At 39.4% G+C, this 23,980-nt stretch overlaps 1 protein-coding gene across 3 annotated transcripts in view; it reads left to right on the top strand.

Moving 5' to 3' along the window:
• The first annotated feature begins 6,198 nt into the window (after positions 1-6,198).
• Positions 6,199-23,980, top strand: part of sim1a (SIM bHLH transcription factor 1a) — a 74,346-nt gene continuing 56,564 nt past the window's right edge. The window contains exons 1-7 of one of the 3 annotated variants that reach the window (XM_072250287.1): positions 6,199-6,435; positions 6,768-7,467; positions 16,986-17,068; positions 18,244-18,333; positions 20,436-20,544; positions 20,648-20,733; positions 22,785-22,984. In XM_072250287.1, the coding sequence (XP_072106388.1) occupies positions 7,293-7,467; positions 16,986-17,068; positions 18,244-18,333; positions 20,436-20,544; positions 20,648-20,733; positions 22,785-22,984 (743 nt within the window). In that variant the 5' untranslated portion in view covers positions 6,199-6,435; positions 6,768-7,292. Of the gene's footprint in view, positions 6,436-6,767; positions 7,468-15,527; positions 15,772-16,985; positions 17,069-18,243; positions 18,334-20,435; positions 20,545-20,647; positions 20,734-22,784; positions 22,985-23,980 lie in introns of those variants that run through there. The other 2 variants (XM_072250297.1, XM_072250307.1) reach the window with 2 other exon arrangements.

Raw genomic sequence — 23,980 nt, 5'->3', positions numbered from 1 at the left:
TTCACTGCCTTTGCCACCAGTCATAACAGTAATCTGATCTCGGTCAACCTAATTGATAAGGAAAAGGTTCTCAAGATGATGACTGTGCTAAAAGTAAATAATTAATTGGGTGTATGGAGAATGTTTTCAAATTACTGAAAGAACAGGGAATGGAGATTATATAAAAGATTGCCATTATCATCCGATTTGCTCTTGATGCAAGAAAAGATCACTGAAGATTGGAAAGTTTCAAATGTGATGCTCTTGTGGCACAAGGTGTGTAATGATACCCTCAGAAATTGCAGTTTAGCTTCATTGTTGAAGAAGACGGGGGGGGGGATTGAAAGCACTTAAGGGAACATAATCCATGAGTTAAGGATAGTAAGGACAGAACAGGAATGGATCTGATTATCTTATATATATGGGGAACCAGCATTGGGTAGGCACGTTGAATGCTGTGGCATACTGGTTCTAAGAACCATATTCTATCAGCCATAGCGCATCTTAGGTGGTGCCTGCTTCGTCAGTTAAACATAAATCAGACCAGGCAACGTTTGTGGAGGAAGAAACGGAGTTAATATTCAAAGTTAAATGTACAAAGCACGTGCATGTCACCATATACTATGTGGGCATTCATAGAAGACACAACGAAGCACAATAGAATCAATGAAAAGCTACACGCAAAGACGGCAAATGAACCAATGTGCAAAAGAAGACAAACTGTGAAAATGCAAAATAATAATAATAATAATAATAATAAATACGTAATGCATAATATTGAGAATTGTAAGTTTCAGAGTCCTTGAAAGTCAGTCCATAAGTTGTGGAAACAGTTCATTGTTGGGGTGAATGAAGTTATCTACGCTGGTGCAGGAGCCTGATGATTGAAGGCTAATTATTGTTCCTGAACCTGAAACTTTCAGTTCAGTCACTTATTATCGGAGCCGAATTTCTCTCTTCATATCTGCTGCCTGACCTACTGAATGTTTCCAGTACTTCCTGTCTTCTAAATATTGTTAACAGGCGTGTCCTCTCAATACCACATCACAGTCTCTCAATAAATCACCATCTGTCTCAATGCCGACACCAAAAAAATTGCGTATTTATTAACTAGAAGTAGCACAACACACAAATATAAAACACCACGAGGTAATGCGTTTAACAAATTTTTAGTGTTTAACTACTTAGCAGAATGTGACAGAGAATTGATAAAAAGATATCAGCGAAAAGCAATAGCATTTAATTAACTCACCCGCGGCAGTGTCTGTACTATGGTTAATACGTTAATCAAAATAACTAAACAGATAATTTTCTCAGCTCGTGGAATAAGTATATAGGCTGGAGATTAATTATTGTTTAAGGTTATGTTGTGGTGTAAGAAACTCTACCAACTAAACCTCTCAGGTTAGTCAACGCTGCGAAGATATGTGGGTGAGCTAGCAGCGAAAAAAATACATCAAAAGCGTATTTACTTTCGCCCTCAGATCCGCAAAATGCTCAGTGCAGTGACAGGATTATATTTCATATGGAAAATATCTTTATTAGCTAGCCATCTCTCCAACTGGCTTAAACTGCAACGTGATAAACGAACCTTCAAAGATAGTTCGCGGCAACGATGAAAGTAGCTTAAATTTCTTACTTGCGCTGTTGTGTGAATAACATTGCTGATTTCACTCACTTACACTCAATTGCGTCGGCTACTTTCTCATCGGTACGCCGCAGCGACCCATACTGTTTCACTTTCACCTGTGGTCTGCCGCTGCATTCGATTTTATTTTAACTAACATCTGTTGAAAGTGCAATAATTCAGCTTTGTTCTCTCTCCGTTCTAAGTTCAGGGTATCAAAGTTATGCAATATGGTAAATCATTTATTAGAAATTTCCCGAATTGGCCTGCTACTTTAAAATGTAACGTTAAATGGTTCCACAATTTGCAAGTGTCAGATTAACCAAGACAAAGCTTCTTGGCGATCGAGAGTTTCAATTTACAATGACTGGCGTATTGGTCACGCTTCGAGACTACGGCGAAGAGAGACTTGGTCAGTCATACTCAGCTACTAGACTATGTACCCGAATGGCTGTAGATTTCAAGTCGTCAGTCCCTACTTGTTTTTTTTTAAGTGCAAATGTTTATTTACTACTACTCTGTCAATATTTTAAATGTTTAACGCAAGCTGGCCAAAACATAATTGGCGGCAGGAAATAATGTGGGGATGAAAATTGCAGATGCTAGAAATCTGAAATAAAACATAAAATGATTATTTATTGATGTTTTGACGGAAAATGATACTACGACAAGGACAGGAACCAGAGTTAAATCTATTCAAACGCGTTAGATATGAAAAAGGTGTCTAATTAAAAAAAAACAACGATGGCACTTAAATGTCTTAACCGCTTTATATCACAGAATAGTTTAGAGGGCGATTTCACACACTACTCGAGTATTCAAAGTAACCACAAGAAGATTCTGCGAGGCTGTACAATGAATGGCCAAGGAGCTTCTGAAACTGCGAGCAGCACCGACCCTTGGGAGAGAGGAGACCGACGGTGATTCGTGATGTGCTGCGGTCAGGCACGATGGTCTCCACTCGTAAAATCAAAGCTCATTGCAAGGTCCACGCCCTTCCCATCACTCGTCAGCGCATTACTGCTCAAATCAATGGAAGGCGATGGCTAATTTTAATTTTTTTTGCCGGTAATGTCCTGCTTTGGACATTAACTGACACAGAAAGCATCCCCACCCACTTCCCCGTTTCCCCGCCTCGCAATTTAGCGCTTGCCTGATAAACAATGGTTGAAGTGAGTGTCTCCTGGTGTCTGGCCGTGCTGGCCAGTCGAATGGCTCAGGTGACTGCAGAACGAATTCAATTCACAGGGTTGTTTTATATGTATGGCCAAATAAATATCTGAATTTCCTTACCACCTAACGCATGTTTACGACATTGGATACACCAGTAAGCAGACAGTGCGTTGTCAAAACGTGACATGAGGCGATGTTTTCAACCCCCGACACCTTAAAGAAATACGTATTTGAAATCAGGAAACTTCGGTTCGACTGTAGGGTAGAACCCATGAGCAATCAAATTCATTAATTCACCAAGTTATATCCATTCATTAATTATTCTTTTATAGAGAACATTTAAAAGTTATAGTATTTAGGATTTTAAAAAAATCTTTGTACATTGACTAAAGTGATGTTGTTGATGCGACTACAAGGAAATCTGCAGATGCTGGAATTTCAAGCAACACACATAAAAATTGATGGCGAACACAGCAGGCCAGGCAGCAACAGGACGAAAGATCTCGGCCCGAAAGGTCGACTATCCCTTTTCCTATATTGCTGCCTGGCCTGCTGCGTTCACCAGCAATTTTTATGTGTGTTGTTATTAATGCGACTGCATGCCTTATCTTTGTCTATATACATCAATGCGGATAATGGTGGTTTTACAAGCCGGTGGGTAAATTGCCAATAAGTTTTCTGACCCCATATTCTTGCTGGCATCGTGTTCGAAATCAGTTAGTTTAATAACCTTGAAAATACTTAAACTCTTTTTACATAACTTTAAGGAATTACTCCGTATTTGCAATAACTGTTATCGAAAACACAAAGAAATAGAAGCAGGAGTTGGCCATTCATCCCCTCCTGTTTGTTCTGCTATTGAGTTGGAACATAGCTCATCCTTGGCACCAACTTCCTGCAGTAATTCGAATGGCTCTTGGTTATCTTGATAACTCAAAATCCATCCATTTGTTTTTCTCTTTCCTCTGTGTGCGTGTTTATGTGGTAAAGAAGATTTTTCGTGCACTTTGGAAACTGACAAGTAGACCCGTGCTCCAAAGTTCCCTTTCACTGTCTCTTAGGTAAAGAAGGGTTGCTCAACCGAAATCGTGCTGTTAACGATTCGCAAAACTTAAGGCTTCGCTTCCCTGAAGAAGTATACGACCGTGGACTGGTGGATTTAAATATCTCACTCATAGTTTAAAGGACTTGCTGGTTGTCGTCCTACGTATTTATCGTTGTTTTTCAACTAGCTATTTTCATTGTTAGAAATATCACATCACCGTGAGCTCTTCGCGTATACTTTAGGGGTAAGTACAGTGCGTCTGTACCAAGTTATTTATTTACATGGAATTTAAGTTTATTTCTACCTCTTCTATTCAAGAACACTGGCAAGCAAAAGAAAAGTAGTGGCGTTTAAGACAAATGCACATGTTTTTTTAATCCTCGAATGGTCAAAGAAAGCACAGAACTTGAAGAAGTTCTGGTTGCCATTTACTTTCTTACAGAATCACATTGTTTTCAATTGACATTAGCCTTTAGAAATGTTTTTTGTGTTTTTGGTAAGATCATAAATTGTTCCTGATAGCATTTTTACAGCATGTATCTCAGAGGTCACTTTAACACTAATATTAAGGTTCATAGTGGTAAGGGCCTGATTTCACAAGGTCATGAAGTTAGACACTTATCATTCGCGTTTTAAGAAACTTTTACAAAACCTTGTGTTTAGTACATCAAAGGAATAAGCACTGGAATTAAAACTGCAAGATGTCTTTCTCTAATAATATAATAATTAATTACATGCCCGCGGGATATCCGTTCAAATTTATTGAGGGACAGAATTATAAAGGGTTAAAAGTAAATTTACTTGTGTGTATGTTGGAATTAAGAGCCCCTGAAAAAAAAACTCGAGATACCTGTTCATTCTACTAAGTATCAATTGAAAATACTACTAGAGTTTTAACGTGTTTTATTTGGTGGCTAAGATTGACTTATACGTTCATCTTTAAAATGATTTTGCAGGCTTCAGTGATGAACAGAACGTGTCTAGACTTTTGTTTCATCGTGAAACATTAAAACCGCTGTTTTGTGATTAGTCTTCATTAGATGAGGTCTCATTAAAGGCATCTTTACTATCACCTTCAAGCTACAGTGTGCCAATAACATGTGTCTTCTATTAGCACTATAAATAAAACAGTGCTTGTGTGGGAAATTAACGTGCAGACAATTATGGAATATGAAAAATGGAATTTATAGTTCTACTTCCGCACACACTCGGGCTGAAATCACCATATTCGCACTGGTGTGTGGAACTTATTTTCACATTCATTCAAACCCGATGGCGAGCAATTAAAAAAATCTGAAACGGTATCTCCGCGATCATCAATGAATGAACGGTGAATATCAGACATCAATTTCCCCCTCTGTTTTGGATCATTTAAGGCGAGGGGGTCACATAAGTTAACGGCATCGCGAACACTTTAGCTTCTGATACTTTGGAATAGTTGGATTGGTTATGTAATTAATAAGTTTTATTAACTCTGATTGTGTAATTGATATTTTGCTCCGGTTATTTTAAATGTGATAAACAGTATTTCATTCCTAAAACTCCAATGACAAATTATAATTGTGATCTAAAGTCACTTGTCGTGTTATTATTCCATTCAAGAAACCAAAAATTATGGTTTTATTTAGCTGTACTTATATGCTCTGTAGGAGGGTAACGCAAGATCGCAATAACTAAGTTTAATTAAACTTTCCTGCCTTACTGTATCTTTATCACTGATGTGATGCGTTTGTCATGTACAATGCTGCAAATTCACCAAATCAATGCAATAGTGTTCAGCTATTCAGTATTTTTATTTAGTTTCAATATTCAGGTATTATTTAGTGAAAAAATGATGTCTTGGAATTATTTATTCGTAACTTGTTTACAATTATGTATTTTATACTTGAACAACTTCTACACTGGGGGAATTTATGATTGTCCTGAACGACAATTTTCTCAGATGCACGGTCATTTCAATCTATTCTAGCCTGGAAATATATATAATATCCGGATGGTCAGGAGGTTTATAAATATTGTATTAGCTCTAGATATTTTCTTATTCATAATTATTTTTACGAAGGTAAATTATTAGGAAAGGAATCACTTTATTATACGTAATCCGTACATAAAAGAATAACTTAATTCTCAAATATAGAAAAAAATGCAGTTTGAGAATCTGTTACAGTCTCAGATTAGTGCGAGAGCAGCAACGTTTTTGCTTTTGGACGAGGTCGGAGGTCAGAATCGACGTCTACCTCTACGCTTCGCGTAAACAGCCGCAGCGGGCGCGTGACCTAAACGAGAAAAGTAGCCAATGGGAGTCACACCGGAGGTGAATGATTGACAGCTGGGCGGGAGCGGCACGCCAGGGTGGCTGGCTGCAGACTGGGAAAAGGCTGGCGGTGAAAAGTTGCGCTGCCCACTGCTCGACAGGCAGCCAAAGTTCAGCGCAGCGAGCAGTCCGCATAGCAGCAGCGGCCCGCCACCTCATAACAACCGAAAGGGAGGGGGAAAAAATAAAGCACAACAACCTGAGGACGGTATTGCCTTTGGCCACTTTCCGACCGTTTGCTGAAGATTGCCCAAGTGCCCCCGAAAATGCAACTTGACTTTTAATGAGTAATCCAAGGTGAGCAGCAAAGACACATGTGGGCAAAAAAAAAGTAGCCATCAGTAAATGCTGTGGTAAAAGTGAAGTAAATAATCTATGAATTGAAACAAACGAACACATGTCGAATTGCAAATTTGGAGGCTTCAATAAAGATAGGCACTGCCTGCAACAGTAATACATGTTTTGTTTGCGTTACCATTTCGTTCACATGCTTATGAATTAAGTTGCAGTTATGCTGAGAATGAAGTCATGAACTACCTGATCGTCGGGCACAGATTTCCTTTTGCTTTCAGACTGAAACATGGTGCCTTTTCGTCTTGTAATGCCTGTGCCTTTCTGTCTTTCTCCAGACCTTTGCCACTTGCGGATATGAACGTGAAGCAGCACTTTGACACTTGCAGCTGAAATAAGAAAGGGAACTTTTGAGGCTGAGGCTGTCTGGATTATGGCACCTTCGCTGCAGAAGCAATCCCTCTCCAGGTATAAAAAACACAGCAGAGAGCGCTTGGCACGCCGCACCACCAGCACAGTAATGACAAACCTTCTGCGAATGTCCTGATCTGCATTGGATGGCTTTCAAAATCTCATAGTCTTACATATAAAGTACACTGACTGCTGCACGACTTTCACATGTCACAGATTTGAACACAGGTTTGGATGTTCTTGAATGTATCGGCGTTAATGCTTTCTTGTGTAATGTTGGTACATTTAGTTTAATTGAAAAGAGGGAGGATAGTTATTCACCACCCCCTAAAAAACAATTTCGATTTTTTTTGTGCTGGCTTCACACGTGGTGTTAAAACCACAACCATTTCTTTTCTTGGGGGAATGAACCTATGGCGGCCGCGCTGTAAGAAAAGGGAAAAGAAATCGAGATGAAGGAAAAATCAAAAAATGCTGCCCGAACGAGACGGGAAAAGGAAAACAGTGAATTTTATGAACTGGCTAAATTGCTGCCACTGCCGTCTGCAATAACCTCACAGCTCGACAAAGCTTCAATCATAAGGCTGACAACCAGCTACTTGAAGATGAGGGTGGTTTTCCCTGAGGGTAAGTAACTATTAAAATTGGTATTCGTCAGGACAAAATCGCGGTTGTTTACAGGATTGAAGTTTATGATTAGGCATTGTATGCAATAAAATGATGTATATATTTAAAAATGAAACACGCATGTTAGGGCATTTGTTGATATACCAGGTGAGCAGCATACGCGGTAGGCAAGTGTCGTTTGGTTAATCGCGTGCTTTCAAAGTCCTAAAGCTGATCATGCACAGTAGGAAACTTGAACGCCATTTCATCAGTAATGTAATCAAGTTTAAATAAGAAAAAGTAACATGAAAACAATATTGTCGGCCATTCCAGTATCTAGGATGTTTTTGTGTTATTTTGTGAACAACGGGCCATCAGTGAGTTTTAAGGGAACTACTAGTAATTAGTGTTAAATTTTCTTACTAATTCATATACGTTTACGACTGTAAAGTTGTAATGAGGTCTGGAAAGCATCGTGCTACCTCATGTTTTCAGTGATAAGTTTGTTTAATGCAAATTGTAGCAGTCAAACGGTTAAGTACAATGATTATGATATAATGGAAATTGAAGAAAACAAAAATAGTAGTTTCATGCACCCTGCTTTAAAATAATTGCATTTATTCATTGGAAATTGCACTGACAGGGTAAAATCACTGGTCAATTCTAAGCAGTTAAAAGAGGAAAAGATCAGGACAGAATGTTAAAGTCCAGTCGGACAGAACGTTGTTTCTGGATGGGGTTACAGCTACAAGAATACTGGTATAGTTATGGTGAAGTGTCATTAAAAGAAATGCATTGTATTTGTAGGTTTATCACCTCGAAATGACGTTACAGCCACACAGAGGTTTATTTTAAGAGACATTTCGACCGCAGGATGTCTCGGTGGTTGAATCCCATAGTCAGCCGTGGGCCCACGATGACTGCATGCCATTATTGTTTACATTTTCGTGTGAAATCTGTTCGTTGTAACTCATAATTAGGATAATCTGCAAATTGTGAGTTGGCGAAGTGTTGGCAGTTACTCAGTTAAACATCGAGGATGCTGCTCTTGTGTGGCCCTGTACTCAGAGGAAAAGACATAATGCGAGGAACAATATGAACATTGGCTTGTAGTTTTTAACACAGAGATTGTTCCAGGGATTGCAAGCTCTGCTAATTATTCAACTGTTTCACATTCTGGCTGTTTCAATATAAAAAAAACGCTCGATTCCACCCCTCCCCCTCCCTTTCCTCCCCAACACACTTCTCTGAGATGATTTACCAGCCCCAATGGGCTACTTTCCTGCGTGCTTTCAGGACAGACTTGTCAATTATGTTTTTGCATATCTGACGAGTTGTTTGATCAGTTGAAGCATATGGTGCTTCTTGTAAGGCGCCGAGTAATCTATAAGGTTTCAGAGCGAGAGAGAGAGAGCGAGAGGGGGAGAGAGAGAGAGAGAGAGAGAGAGAGAGAGAGAGAGAGAGAGAGAGAGAGAGAGAGAGAGAGAGAGAGAGAGATTGAGTCTATCAGTCAGCAACTCTCTCTGAACAAAACATTTTAAAACCCTGGGGAAGCTCGAGCGCAAAGTGCAGTGTAGAAACAACTGCTAACCGAGCGGCGCCCTAACGGTTAGGAAATAACGTGTGTTCGACTCTCGCCTTATGCACTGTCTATCCCAACCGTCCTTTCGTGTTTTAATACACGCCGCGTGTATTTTCGTGTCAAACGCAATTGTCGGCCGACACTTCCAGTTCTCTTCTCGGCTCAAGGTGATAAGGGGCTGAGCTGTACTTGTGTATTGTCCGATATCCCTTCAAAATTATTCGCGCCCACTGTAATACTTGTGCTCTTGCGAGACTTTCGCTTCAGGATTGAGAGGGATTGCCAAATCACCAAACAATATGAAACATTTATTACTCTGATAGCTAAGATCCTCGCAGCTGAAGCCCAGTGTAGATACCACCATTGTCAATACCGCTGATGAGAACTGTAAATTCATTATAACATTTTAGGTGTATAACAGATCCGAATGGATTATGAGCGAGGTTATTTTCTTGTGTGATTTAAAGATATGTAATTATAGGTCGCAGAGATTCACCCTTCAGCAGAGATTATTGGTCCTCCACAGTGCCATACTAAAACAGCAATTTTTGCAAGTACATCGGAGCACAAATGCCTTAACTGTGAGATCGAAATGTGCTCACCCTGTTTTGAAAAGCTCCTGAATATTTGGCACAGCTTAATAAGATGTTTAGTTTTTCCATGTACTGCTGTATGGTTGCTGAGGCAGGGGGAAACAGCACTAAATATAATTTCATTGTGACGCATTGTAGAAGTATTCAGTACCCAGCCATTAAGGAACCTTCTGAGGTTTCGGAGGCAGTTGCTTGAAGCGTTCCATTAGTCTTGTGTGATTGGTTTGCCGTCCAGATACAGTACTCTCAATAGCTCGGTTCCCCTATAAACAGTTCATTTCATTTTGAAGGCTGGTTTGCGGCATGAAATGGAAAGGGAGAGCATTTGTTTAACATAGAGAGAGGGAGAGAGGGAGAGAGAGAGAGGGGGGGGTGAGAGAGAGAGAGAGAGGTATTTTTTTTTCAAAAGATAATTTACTCAAATGCAGGCCGACTGTTTAGAAATCTTAACAAGATTTTTGGGAATTAAACCAGCTCTATAATGTAAAAGATAAAATATATGAGAAATATTTGATGAAATAAGCGTACTGCCCCAAATGACATTGGGACGACACCGATGGATGTATTTAACCTGAAACAACTACAACGTATAAAACTTGGTTGGCTTAGAGTTTGGCTCTCTGAACTGCCTTTAATTTAAATCTAAGTGAAAGCATTGATTACCCTGCACTCACCCACCCAACGACTCAGTATCCGTAAGCATGCTAACGAAGCAAAAATCACTTTTGACCAATGCCAGTACCAGGCGGGACAATTCGTGTCCAGTTCGGGGGGTGGGGGGCGGAGGAGCGGGAGATTATATTCAGGATTAATTTTAAAAGTACTCAGTCAAAACATGACGGGAATGTAGCTTAAAAAAGAGGCTTGTAGTCGACGTTTGAAAGGCCAACTCAGTTCTAACACCCGGAGAATGTATATCTCCAAACACTAAACAAGCTCACATAATTAACAATTGTAGGCGTTTTGACATGAAAATGAACAATGTAGTATTGCTAACGTCATCCTTTCCTCATAACATGATGGATTGGAGATCCCTGCCGCGTAATGTACAGACATTCCCCACACTCTGGGTGTGGGCAATCTGCAAGTAATGTAAGACTTCAAATCCTGGACGCTTCAAACCAGCTCTCACCGCTGCACTTACAAACTACAATATTGCAGTCTGATAAGTAAACAAACACAATTGTATTTGAATACAGCTTCCCTGAATTATAGCTATCGAACATGGGGAAATGCATTATTAGTACTAAATTGTAAACAAGTATAAATTGATAATCCTGACAATGGCAAATCCGCCTTCACCTCCAATAAAAAGAGAGATATTGATTTACAAAAGAGTAATGGGGCGGGGAGGTGATTCTTTGGTCGGGGAAACTGGCACATGAAGTCTAAATTTGCTGCTTTCATTAATCGCTAATCAGGAAACCACCCCGTTCAAGAGCTCTGTTTTCCTTAAGTTAACGCTTCGTTTTAAAGGGTCGCTGACCGCTTTAAGACTTCAGAGAGCTTTTGTTTACCAATTCACAATTTAGTTGACGTTTACTACTGATTGTGGGGCTCACAGATGCCACTATAATTTATCAAGCGACGGAGGCGAAATGCGCGGTACAGTACCACCTTTCCTCCGAACTTTATTACAGCCGAGTTGGAATGAAACACAATACGAGGCTGGGGGCTTAGAAGTCTTTTGCACAGCGAATGACAATCTTTACCTGTCTCACGGCTCTCTATCCCGTAATATTTTAACGTGTAATATAGACATGTGGGCATTTCAGGTTTATATTGGCAGTATCTTTAATATATTAATATATATCGACGTTGTTTACTCTCCCATGTGATGCCGGTGTGGAAACTGTTTCAGAACATACTGTGGAGAATAGTATACAAATACAACAACAGGTCCTATTACCAAGTTTTAACCAGGTTCCATTGCAGGTTTTAAAACTTTCAAATGCTCCCACATCTGGGTGGACGGGCTCCAATTGCAGACATGCACACTAGAGCACAGCCGGACAGTAAAATCTGGCACCTATCGGTTCAGACACCTAGTCGGATCCCAACTACACACACGTCGCAGATACTGTATGATTGATATGTAGGCCGGGTAGAATCGGGTGGACTCGAAGTAAGATCCGGCATATTCACAAGAGCTCCGCGCGGTCAGAAGAGAAGGCGTAGATTTTGTCGTACAAACTCAGACCGAGATTGTCACCTCACGTTCAGACACACATCTGAACAGTCAAGGCGGCAGTTCAGGCACTGTGTCACGCTCTAAACACTTAAAACAATTTGCTTTGCTTTTTGCATCCAATGGCATTTGTAACTGTAATTTCTCATTTGATCAAATCTACTTATGCGAATGTGAAACAGAGTGGGTTGGCAACGGCTCACACTTAACAAGATTTTATTCAGCCTTTTAATAAAGAAAAACTGAGTTCTCAATATCTGAACAGTTTTGTGATTTAAAAACTATGGTCTGTTCCGCTTTTCAGTGTGGCGCAGGTAGAGAGAATTGTGTTTAGATTGGTTTGGATTTACCTCCCCAAGGGTGGGGGAACGATCCAAAGAACCTGAGAAGTAAAGAAAGACTCGCCTACATCAAGTAGCTATCAGAGCTTCACTGGCACATCACCAGTCCCCGCTGTGTTCATGCTATCAAACGTGTCGGGTCAACCAGGTGCTCTTTCTCCCTGCTGCACTAAAGTATACCAACTAAACAGACCAGGCTTCCCCGAAGTTCTTAACACAGCAAAAGACTAAACGTATTTTAGCGAACAGGTTTAGACTTCCTTTTACACATTGGTTAAATCGGATTGGTATTTAAGTGTATGATGGTTCAAAGCATATTTAGTATTGACTGAACCTGATGCGAATTGATTCAAACTTATTGTATCGGCCAGGTTGCCGACATGAACCATTTTACTGTGAGTCTCAGTTGCGTTGTGGCTGTATTTAAACGCGACTCGATGCACCGTTCTTCTTTCTATGATATTTTTAATAGAAGGGTTCTGTGCACTCAACTCCGTGTACAAAATTCGTTCTGCTGTTTTACGTTGATCGAGTATTACAATGCCGAAACCGTATTTCTGCACGTTAATATGTCTCAGAGCTGTTTACATTCTAATTAATACCACCAGCACCTCAGAAATAAAATAGACTTGAATAAATGGCGTGGCCGGGATCTAGAAAACCAGTTTATATTCCTAACGGCGAGGTTTCATCTATTCCTATAAAGGAACAAACACAAGTTACAATAATCGATTGAATTTCCTATTGAAATTGGATTCCAACCGCTTAGGAATTCGAATTTAAAAACGGCGGGGTAGTGAGATTTCTTTCGCAAACGCTATCTTAACAGATTTTCTTATGTCTACGGTTAATTAGCACCAGACTAATCAGAAATGGAATAAAATGGATGCACATTTTTAGCATAATTTGCACTCACTATATGTTGGTAGTGCCAGCCAAACTTCAGAAAGTGTAATTAACCGGCTTGCAATTTTCATTATGAACGTATTGGTTCTGCTGTGCACACCTTATTCAGGGCTGTGGACAATATTTGCTGCATTCGTCCCCCACCCACCCCTCCATTTTCAATGTATACACACGCATATTTATATTTAATAATGTAAAGTTGGGAAGTAATTCTGTGAAACTTGGATCGATTGTTTTATTTGGATAGCGGAAAGCCCAGCTGGAGAACGAGCCGAGCTGAGCACTGATTAGAAACATCGTTTTCCTCGCCAAGAACTGCCTTAAACGGCACCTCTGGGATTTAGTCAATTTTACTGGATCTACTTCGCCTCATTTGGTTACTAATTGGTTTCTTGTTTTATAAATCGAAATCTCATTTTCAGGAAATTACAAAACACAAGCGTCCAGTCCATTGAGGTAATCCGGGTCAGTGGATATTTAAATGGAAATGGGCCTTTCAATGCATTAATTCCGCTGTGGAACTGTTGCGCGGAAACTTTTTTTGTCCCCTGTGTGCGCGTAGATGCCTCACTTAAAATTGGAACCGTTTTAGCCACCAGTTCCCGATTGCTTAATGTCACTTTCACCTCCACGACTATTTAAAATAGAAGGTAATAAATCAAGTCTTTTAACGCCGAAAGGCTAATTTGAAGGTGTTGGTGGAATCCTTCCAGTGTAGAATATAGCTCTCTACAAGTCTCCGCTAGCTGGAAAACGCTTCATCTACGAAAGCTTTAGATTTCAGCACACAAAAGCGGTTTGTTACATCTCAAGCCTCTTCACCTCATAAGAGTATTTTTATCCTAGCCTTGTTTCCAGACAGACAGACAGACAGACAGACAGACACAGACACACACACACACACACACACACACACACACACACACACACACACACACACACACACACACACACACACACACCCCTCAATTTCTGTTCTGTTCTGTTGGCGTGTCCGGGTTCTCGGTGGTAGGTCAAGTGCAAAACTCACAACTTTAGGCCCCAGACTTGAGTCGTCACACTCAAGATTAATTCCTCCAGTGACTCTGTGATTTTAATTGAGTTGGTTCAGTTTAGGAACCCGCTTACATTCGATGACTCGCACGGATCAACTGTTTCCAGCAGATACAAAGCCGTTGAGAAAGGGAACTTACTACAACAATTTTTTTTTCTTTTACGGTGGATGTTGAAATAGACTTCTGTGGATTAGAGGCGGGCCTTTCATTTAGTGGGTACCGCTGCCAGCCATCATAATGAAAATCGTGAGGTCCAGTTTCTCAAATTGATCTGCACAAGAGCAAAGGGTTTGTTTTGCTCCACTCCTAATAGCCAAACAAACAGAAGAGAAAATAGGCGGAGCATGCTTCCCTTTAATATCTAGGTGCATCTAAGGGCCACGGTAAATCACCAAATTTCACATTTAGTGTTCTATTTAAAGATAATCATTTTAAAGGGAATAATACATTCTTAGCGAATATATTACGACATTGAACAGTTATAATATTATATTGACACTTAATATTGTATTGTACTCTTCTAAATATTACAAATTACGCTGGCTGCAACTCTTCAAAACGTGTTGGATGTCGGGGTGTTAGTGTGGGTGGGACTTTCTAAACGCAATGGACTTGTCTATTTAAATCTCCATGCTTCTTGTGGGGCGCACAAATGAAGCTGTTATTGACGAAATCCCTCTTCACCCTCAAAAGCACTCGCCATGTAAGGAGGCCACTAGGTTCCCCACACTCGAAGGGAACGATCATTTCTTGGCTTTCTCACACTTAAGTGTAACTTATTTACGGATCCGCGTCTGTAAACTCTCTCACTCATCGCGTTATAATCCCAAATAACCACACCAGGATCCGCAAAAGTCAGAATAGACTTTGCTTAACCCTCTGAGCACCGGGAGCAGGCACAATGATGATAATGGTCGCATTGTGGCTTCAGCAATCCTTCACAAAAGAGTGTGTTAGTGCGCTTTTGTAGACACGGGTCTATAATTCGCTCTCCGTGTGAGGTTGACGGCACAAGTGCTTGCTGGAGTCTCGTTTATTTTGTTGTCCAATTTGCATCACATCAGTCAAACCATCCAGACGAATCGTGCCCTGCAGCCATCGGCAGTTAACTTTATACTCTTAGCAAGAAAAGACCCAGACCTGTATTTTGTTTGCCGACCGTCGGACCTTCAAACTGCCAGCTAAAAATCAGTTGACCATGCAGTCAAGATTCTATATAAAACCGCAGAAGATTTGAAGGATAAACAGGGTGCACGAATGTCTTCAGAAAACCGACTCGATGCAACCTCGTGAAATTGTAGATTGAAGGAACTGGTGGTGCAATTTTTTTCTCGGACAAGCGTAATAAATTTGGCTGAAAGGAGGGGAAATAAATTTGCTCCAGGAGGCAACCCTACGCATCAATTTTTCCACGCTTTGTTAGAGTTATAATGATAAGCAGTATCAATCAGATTTAAGGTGGTGTATTTAAGATATCTTCAGTGGAAGAGAGCGTTCCATTACAAATTATGTGGAATAACCTCGGTGACAGTCTTGTCCAAAAGCGAAAAAAAGTGACCTCGAAACTAGGAGTCACAGTGGATTGCTTAAGGCCGATATTACGTTATCTGGGACATGATCCAACTCAAACCCAAAGATGAATCGCCCAAATTAATTCATGGTAACGAAATTTCAATTTGGGAAGAGAAGATTGTTTATAATAAAGTCGTACAGCTGAGAAAATAAATGTTTTAGTGTTTAATTGGAATTATTCAAGTTTGTAAGAGAAAAAAAGCAGTCCACTCGAAAGTTTAGCAGGGTTTTCCAGTTATGTTCTCATCAAAATCAATAGAAATTTGGATTGAAACGAATACAGACCTCTAAAAAATAACTCCACTTTGCCCACACATGTGCACCCTCACATGTCAAAATAACAGTTTCAGTGACAAATCGGGCTATAATGTAACGTATACTATTCCATTCATTCAAATACTACTACTGGCTGCATTGGAGTAGCTTGTTCTAGGTCGGCCTTGGATCCGCTCCTATTTTGGTGTGTATCAAGGGCTTTCAATCTTTGCTCACGAATGGCGTTCTTTAATTATAAGCCGTTCTATTGCAACGGATCAAGTAATCTGGAAGACCAGTCTGCAGCAAAGCCACAGGCTGACACATACAGTACGCATCTACACACTTTTCTTCTTTTACCCTATTCACTTCCCTCCTCTTTCCGTGAGTTGTGCAGTTGGAAGATTATAAACGCCGTAAAGAATGTAAAAGGGACTCCACAACATTCTCGTACCCTTTTTTGTGGTTTCTTAGGGCTTGGTATTAAAATACCAGGATAAATCACCGGGAGGATGAATTGATTGCATTAACAAGGAGAGCTGTCAATATAAATGAAGCAAATCTTTATTCTAATAATTCTCTAAATTGCTGACGTTCATTAAGTTGTACGCAATTCTTATTTCACATAATTTTGTTAAATATTAAATACGATTTTGGGTTGACTATCATGTATTCTTTCGAAAACAGGTACCGTGTTACACTGGATTACCGAAAATAAGTAAAAACGTTCGTGTTGATTTGTTTCTGTATAAATATAATTTTTTAATCATATAACTGCGTTCATTCAATGCATTCACACAAACGAACGAATTATTGCCGAATGTGTACGAAAACATTGCTTCCCGCAAAAAAACTGCCTGAAATAAAAATAGAATCAATTATGTTAAAATAAATGCGGCTCCAAAACTGCCCACGCGTTAAGTCAAACCATTTCAGCGGTTAAGAAATAAGTGGTTCTCACCGCTTCCTGGGACGCGGTGATAAGCGCGGAGCGTGAAACTTGGCATCTATTCCTGTTCGGTTTCTTACAGTTTTCGTACATTTTAGGACTAGGAGAAGCCTGGGGCCAGACCAGTCGTGCCGGTCACTTGGATAATGTCGGCCGGGAACTGGGATCTCATCTGTTACAGGTAAATCACCAGGAAATTTAAATGTTCCTCGCGCTTTGGACATTGCCTTAGCATGCATTTCTGCGGGAAACGGGAATACACGTCGAATTACCCGCTCACCTGCACACAAGTAGACACATAATAGCCTCACAAATAAAACAAACAGCACCGAGGCAGCGTAGAGTCTGGAGCTCCAATTTTATACTTATAGCTGTAAAGTCAACACATCAAAGCCTCGTACTTTCGAATTGCAGCCAACGCTCTCAGATGGCTCATGGCGCCTTTTTTTTCCCCGCGTGATAGTAAACACGGCCTCTTTCCTGCACCTGACGCTGCTTCCAGTCAGTCTGTGAGAGTAAATCTTGCTAAGCCGCTTGGTGTTGACAAATGACAAAAGGGCTTATTGATATTGCTAAGTTAAAATAAATCTCATTGAACAAAAGCAACCCCGGATGTTATTAATTACTGTCGAAATGTTTATGTAAATTTGATTTTAAAGCAACATTTTTAATTAAAACATGGTAGATTATGTTTCTTCAAGACAAGCTAAATGCTGCCTTAAAGTAATCATAATTTCTCTTTTCAGGCATAGTTACCGTCACCCTGTAATGATTCTATAATTTAAAATAATCCAATTCAATTACTTGTCAAATTATCTTCTGATCGCATTCCCACTTCTGATATTGTGACAGAATTACTGCCACTAATACAGGCTGGTAAGGGGCCTCTGGAGCCTGAGCTGGAAAAAGACATTATCTGAGTTACAGTGTTTGTAAATGTTTAATGGTGTGTGGAATCATACAAACAGATACTTTGTGTTTCTAAAAGTCAAAAACAGATAAGTAAATCTTAATTTGTGTGTTGTTTTTCTCTCTCTCTGCAACGTAAAGAGACCCTAAGTAAATGAATGACGCATCTTTCAGCTCGGTGCTTTTTTAAAAAAGCATTTTAATCCGGTGAAGAGTTCAACTAAATAAATTCGATACATCTCAGTTTTACCCCTTGCTACTTAAGTAATAAGTTATACAAAAACAGTCCGTGCGTTTTTTTCTCTGGAAATTTTGCCATTAATCCGGCTAAGAACGGGCAAAGAATGAAGAAAGGAGTAAATATTTATTGTCGTACTCAGATCAAAGACAGAACTTATGCAGCCAAACAACGATACATGTTTCCTTCTTCTTTTCCCTTCCATCCAGACACTGGATGGTTTCATCTTCGTGGTTGCCCCTGATGGGAAGATTATGTACATCTCTGAAACGGCGTCAGTTCATCTGGGACTTTCACAGGTAGGACACAGATTGTTCCCCGCCATTGCTGTCCTTTCCTTGTATATGCGGTTGCCTCGTATAATTTCTGTTTACACGTTAGTAAAACGTGTAGCCACTTCTACTATTTAATGAGGTATATAAACTCACACAGATTAACATTTGCATGTTGGTATTTATCATGTATGTTTGAACTTCAGGAAGACCTGATTGACTGACACATTCAATAGGTGTCTTCTGTCTTTTGTGGTGTCACGATTGATCTTTTAAGACAAAACATATTCGCTCTGTTTCTATGGTGTGCTCACATCATTCAAAATTATTTCCTCAGACTGAACAATGATAAAATTCACATGACCATTGTTTGGAGTGTGAGACACAGATGTATATACTTTGAACACTACAAGTCATGATTAGAATCGAAGATTCACAAAAATGACACAGAACACCCCCCCCCAAACATACATACATACACACACACACACACACATACACACACACACACACACACACACACACACACACACACACACACACCTTATAAAGATAAAGCTAGGATCAAAGTGGCACTATGATTTTATAGTTGTTGCATGCTCTTTGCCAAAATAATAATTTGATTGGCTTCATCCTTACTTTAAGAGTTAAATCCAAACCAGACTGGCTTAATCTTTCTCCTCTGAATGTTTTCTGTGCTTGCATACATCCACCTACAACTGAACACAACAGCTCTTCTGTGATTCTATGATCTATCTACATTAGTTAAAATTATTATCTGTAAAAATATACAGAAAAGTTAGACCAATGTTACAAATACAACACATCATGTTTTGTAACTAGTTAATGGTCATATAACAATATAAACATCTTACCGACTTTTATTCATTTCAAGTTTTTCTTTAAATGGGAAGAGCCTACTTGATGTTAAAATGTGCCCGAATTGATGTACATCAGTCTCTGCTATGGACTATCCAGCAATTCATTTACCTTTTTTTTCTAAAATTTTTGTAATGCTTAAAATTCTGCTACAAAAATGTTCTGCTTAAAGTTAAAATATAGTGCACCAGATTTGACCGACTAGAAAAATACAAATTTTTTAATTTAATTATGTAACGAATTACAATTTCCTAGTTTTGAGAATCATTACTTGCATTCTTGGTAAAAAGTGCATGCATTGCAAAACGGGGAAAATTTTAATCCATGGTAGCGTATGCAGAAGCTGGTAACTAAACATTTATAGATCATCAGATGAATGAGAGCAATTTTGAAATTTAATGTTCACTAAAATAATTTGATTTCAATTAGAAGTGTAATAAATAGCACAAATTTTATAAACTCTAGTTGTTATGAAGTCCAAGTAGGTGGACATTTGCAATTCAGAGCATACTACTCATGCAATATAAAATATGTTTATTTTTTTTCTTGAGGACTGCAGTCCTTTTGAATAATAAGGATCTCTTTTAAAATACTGTCATAAACTTAAAGGAATCTAGAGCTTTATTGCATTTGTGACTTCATCAAGTTTTCCCATATCACTGTTCAGATAATGTTCCTGAACATTAATAGCACAGCAATATTGTCATGTTAATGTGACAAGTAGATATTTGGGAGTGTTTTGTGCTTATATATGTAAATTGTACAGTGATTTATAATGGAAATATCCACAGGCTTGTATGACTACTTTTAAAAAATTGTAGAAATTACTGAATATTTGTTTGAAAAAAAGTATTTTTCAAAACAATAGCAAGCAATTTTTAATAGAATAACAAATATGATGGATGTAAATTTATTTGAGGTCACAAATAAATATGGGTATATGTAGGAATGAATTGTATTTCTGATTTTAAAAAATCAAAATATTATTACATATGGATCCTTTCAAAGGGAGTAAGGTAGCATAGTATTCCACAGGTAATTAATAACCATAGCTATAGGTCATAAAATGATAAAATCAGGTACATTGAGTGACTTCTATTAATTTACTCAAAATGATCATATTCGTTATTCTAGTAAATGGTTTTCATTTCCCCTGGTGTGGCCTCTTTTGGAGAATGCACATGTGATATATCTATTTCAATTCAAAACTGTTTCCAAGTAACATTTAAAAGTACTCATGACGTTAACAGGTAGAGCTGACTGGAAATAGTATTTATGAGTATATCCACCCAGCTGATCACGATGAGATGACTGCAGTTTTAACAGCTCATCAGCCCTACCACTCTCACTTTGTTCAAGGTACATCAGATCTATTCTCATACATTCTCATTTGTGTTAATATTTTTCATGGTCACAATATCTCTGCTAAAGCAATTACACTCTTTTGGTCAAATTTTGACAGAATATGAGATTGAACGGTCATTTTTCCTGAGGATGAAGTGTGTCTTGGCGAAGAGGAATGCAGGCTTAACCTGCGGCGGTTACAAGGTGAGTTGTACTCACCCTGATGTGTGAACACGTAGGGGCTTTCTCTCTTACACCTTTCCTTTCTCTTTGAAGCAATCAACCAAACAGATATTTGTGTATTTTGAAAATAATGTTTAGTTTACAAGAATTACATCATCATTCCTTTTTTTGCACTATTTATTTTGAAATTCATAGTAATTTTTATGTCAATGCGCTGTCTTGCTGCTTCAATATAACATGTTTGACATTATTTAAGCAAAGATAATAAACCTGATTTTGATTTCAAAATCCTCTTCTTAGTCATAAACATATGAGGCAAAATCATCTCTGCATCATATCTCCCACTCAAAGAGGTTATGTTATTTCCCCTGTACTTATGCAGAGAGACTTTTAAATAATCAATATTTTGATAGCAAAAAGCTAACTAAAGAGAAGGTGAAAATGACTTATAATGGAAATTAAATCCTAAAAAAGAATTAAAGTACATCCAGTGGCTATTTTATTAAGTACACTTACTCATTGATGCAAATATCTAATCCCCAATCTTATGGCAGCAACTCAGTGCATAAAAGCATGCAGATATGGTCAAGAGGTTCATCTGTTGTTCAGACCAAACATCAAAATGGGGAAGAATTGTGATTTAAGTGGTTTTGACCATTATGTGATTGTTGTGCCATACGGGGTGGTTTGAGTATCTCAGAAACTGCTGATCCTTTGGGCTTTTCATGTCTCTGGAGTTTAAAGAGAATGGTGTGAAAATAACCCAAAAAAAAAACATCCAGTGAGCAGCAGTTCTATGGATGAAAATGTCTTGTGAATGAGAGAGGTCAGGGGAGAATGGCCAGATTGGATCAAGATGACAGGAAGGTGACTGTAACTCAAATGGATTACAATAGTGTTGTACAGATGATCATCTCTGAATGCCCAATACATTGAACCTTGGGCTGCAGGGGCAGAAGGCCACACAGTGTTGAAAGCTGCACCTAATACAGTGGCCACTGAGTGCATAATTTCTTGTAATTTGCCAAGCTGTGGAACTCATTTCTAAATTGAGATTGGGATATGTGCGTCACAGAACATTGAATTGACCATGTCGTGCAGGACGGAAGTAAGATGCAGGGCAGACTTGTTAGGTTGCCTTTCATGAAGGACTTTTGTGAGCCAGTTTTGATTTTAATGAAAGAGCAGCAGGTTTTCACAGTCAATGTTTCTGCACATTTATTGAACAACTTATCATGGAGGGATTTGAATTCCCAATTTCAGTCTATAACTGCTATACTACCATTTCCTATGCACTCAGTCATTTCAACTTACACATTGGAGGATTTCACATAAATTGATATTTTCCACACTGTCAAATCCAAAAGGAGAATTTATATCAAAGTAATCTGGTACACAGCATATCTAAAAGGCCCACACAAAGCTGTTTGTGGATTATTCAGTTGGCTTGCTAATAAAATGTAGCTCCATTACAGTAAAAGTATATGCTTTATATCTTACATGAAATTCAGTGAAGTCATGAGCTCTAATGCACTAAGTAATACTTCTGATGGGTTGCCAATTCCAAGACAACCTGACAAGTAATGACGTCTCACTGGGGAAAAAATATTGCACTGCTTACTTTCCTGATGAAATCATGACTCATGATCCCAAGCTGCATACATTCAGGCACAGGGAGAAACTTAGCATCTCTTGTGCCAGTCACAGGCTGATCAAACGTGAAGTAACTGGAGGGGGAGTTAATCGAAGGGACGGCAAAGTGTCACAACGATTCCATTCTGCTGTCCTATCTGGGGACGCTGGCATTCTTCAGGCATCCTAAAACCAAAGTTGAAGTTGGAATGGCAATTAACAGTAAAACTGGGTCCTGTAGGGAAACAGTTCACGGCCTTAGTTGGCCATTGTGTGATGTGTCCAATCAACAAGCTAGGGAGGGTACACAGAATGACCAAAACCTGACTCACAGACTGATGTAATTCATTTAGTAAATCGTGAGCCAGGATCTCAAAGTTATTGAGTCAATGGTGTTGTTGAGTTACACTCTTTCAAAGCAGTGCATCTGTCTCTTGCAGGTTATCCATTGTAGTGGCTACCTAAAGATACGCCAGTACAGTCTGGACATGTCGCCATTTGATGGGTGTTATCAGAATGTTGGATTGGTCGCAGTAGGCCACTCATTGCCCCCCAGTGCTGTGACAGAAATTAAACTGCACAGCAATATGTTCATGTTTCGAGCCAGCCTTGATATGAAGCTTATATTCCTTGATTCCAGGTAAGCCCTTTCTAGTGCCAAGTAAGTATTTTGCCGACAGAAAAGAGAAAAACATCAGATGCTGGAAATCTGAGCAACACGCACAAAATGCTGGAGAAACTTGGCAGGCCAGGCAGCATCCGGGAAAAAAGTAAATAGTTGATGTTTCAGACCGAGACCCTTCATCAGAACTGGAGAAAAAAAGGATGAGAAGTCAGAATAAGAAGGTGGGGGGAGGGGTGGAAGAACTACAAGGTAGTAGGTGATAGGTGAAATTGGGAGGGGGGAAAATGAAGTAAAGAGCTGTAAAGTGGATTTGTGAAAGTGATAAAGTGCTGGAGAAGGGGCGATCTAATAGGAGAGGATAGAAGGCCTTGGAAGAAAGGGAAGGGGGAGGAACACCAGAGGGAGGTGATAGGCAGGTAAGGAGATAAGGTGAGAGAGGGAAATGGGAATGAAGAGTGGTGAGGGGGGGTATTACCAGAAGTTTGAGAAATTGATGTTCATGCTGTCAGGTTGGAAGCTACCCAGACAGAGTATAAGAGTTGCTCCTTCAAGCTGAGTGTGGCCTCATCATGGCAGTAGAGGAGGCCATGGATTGACATGTCGGAATGGGAATGGGAATGGGAAGTGGAATTAAAATGTGTGGCCACTGGGAGATCTCGCTTTTTCTGGTAGATGGAGTGTAGCTACTCAGCAAAGCAGTCTCCCAGTCTATGTTGGGTCTCACCCATGTGCAGGAGGCCACAATGGGAGCACCAGATACAATAGATGACCCCAACAGACAAAAAGGTGATGTGTTGCCTCACCTGAAAGGACTGTTTGGTGCCCTGAATGGTAGTTTGCTTCAACGGAGGTCTGTCAATCAGTTTTTAACCAATGCAAATATAAACTTGTCTGGATTAACATGGCAGTTGGCTTGAAAAGACTGTAGCTAGCTTCTAATTTTAGAAATACAAAGAACAAATTGGAAATCAGCATCTGTGAATAGAGCTGAACTTACATGAGCTTTTATAT

Source organism: Mobula birostris, chromosome 2 (genome assembly GCF_030028105.1).
Source record: "Mobula birostris isolate sMobBir1 chromosome 2, sMobBir1.hap1, whole genome shotgun sequence".
Lineage (NCBI taxonomy): Eukaryota > Metazoa > Chordata > Chondrichthyes > Myliobatiformes > Myliobatidae > Mobula > Mobula birostris.
The sequence above is the reverse complement of the archived record's forward strand: the minus strand, read 5'-3'. Positions and strand labels throughout refer to the sequence as shown.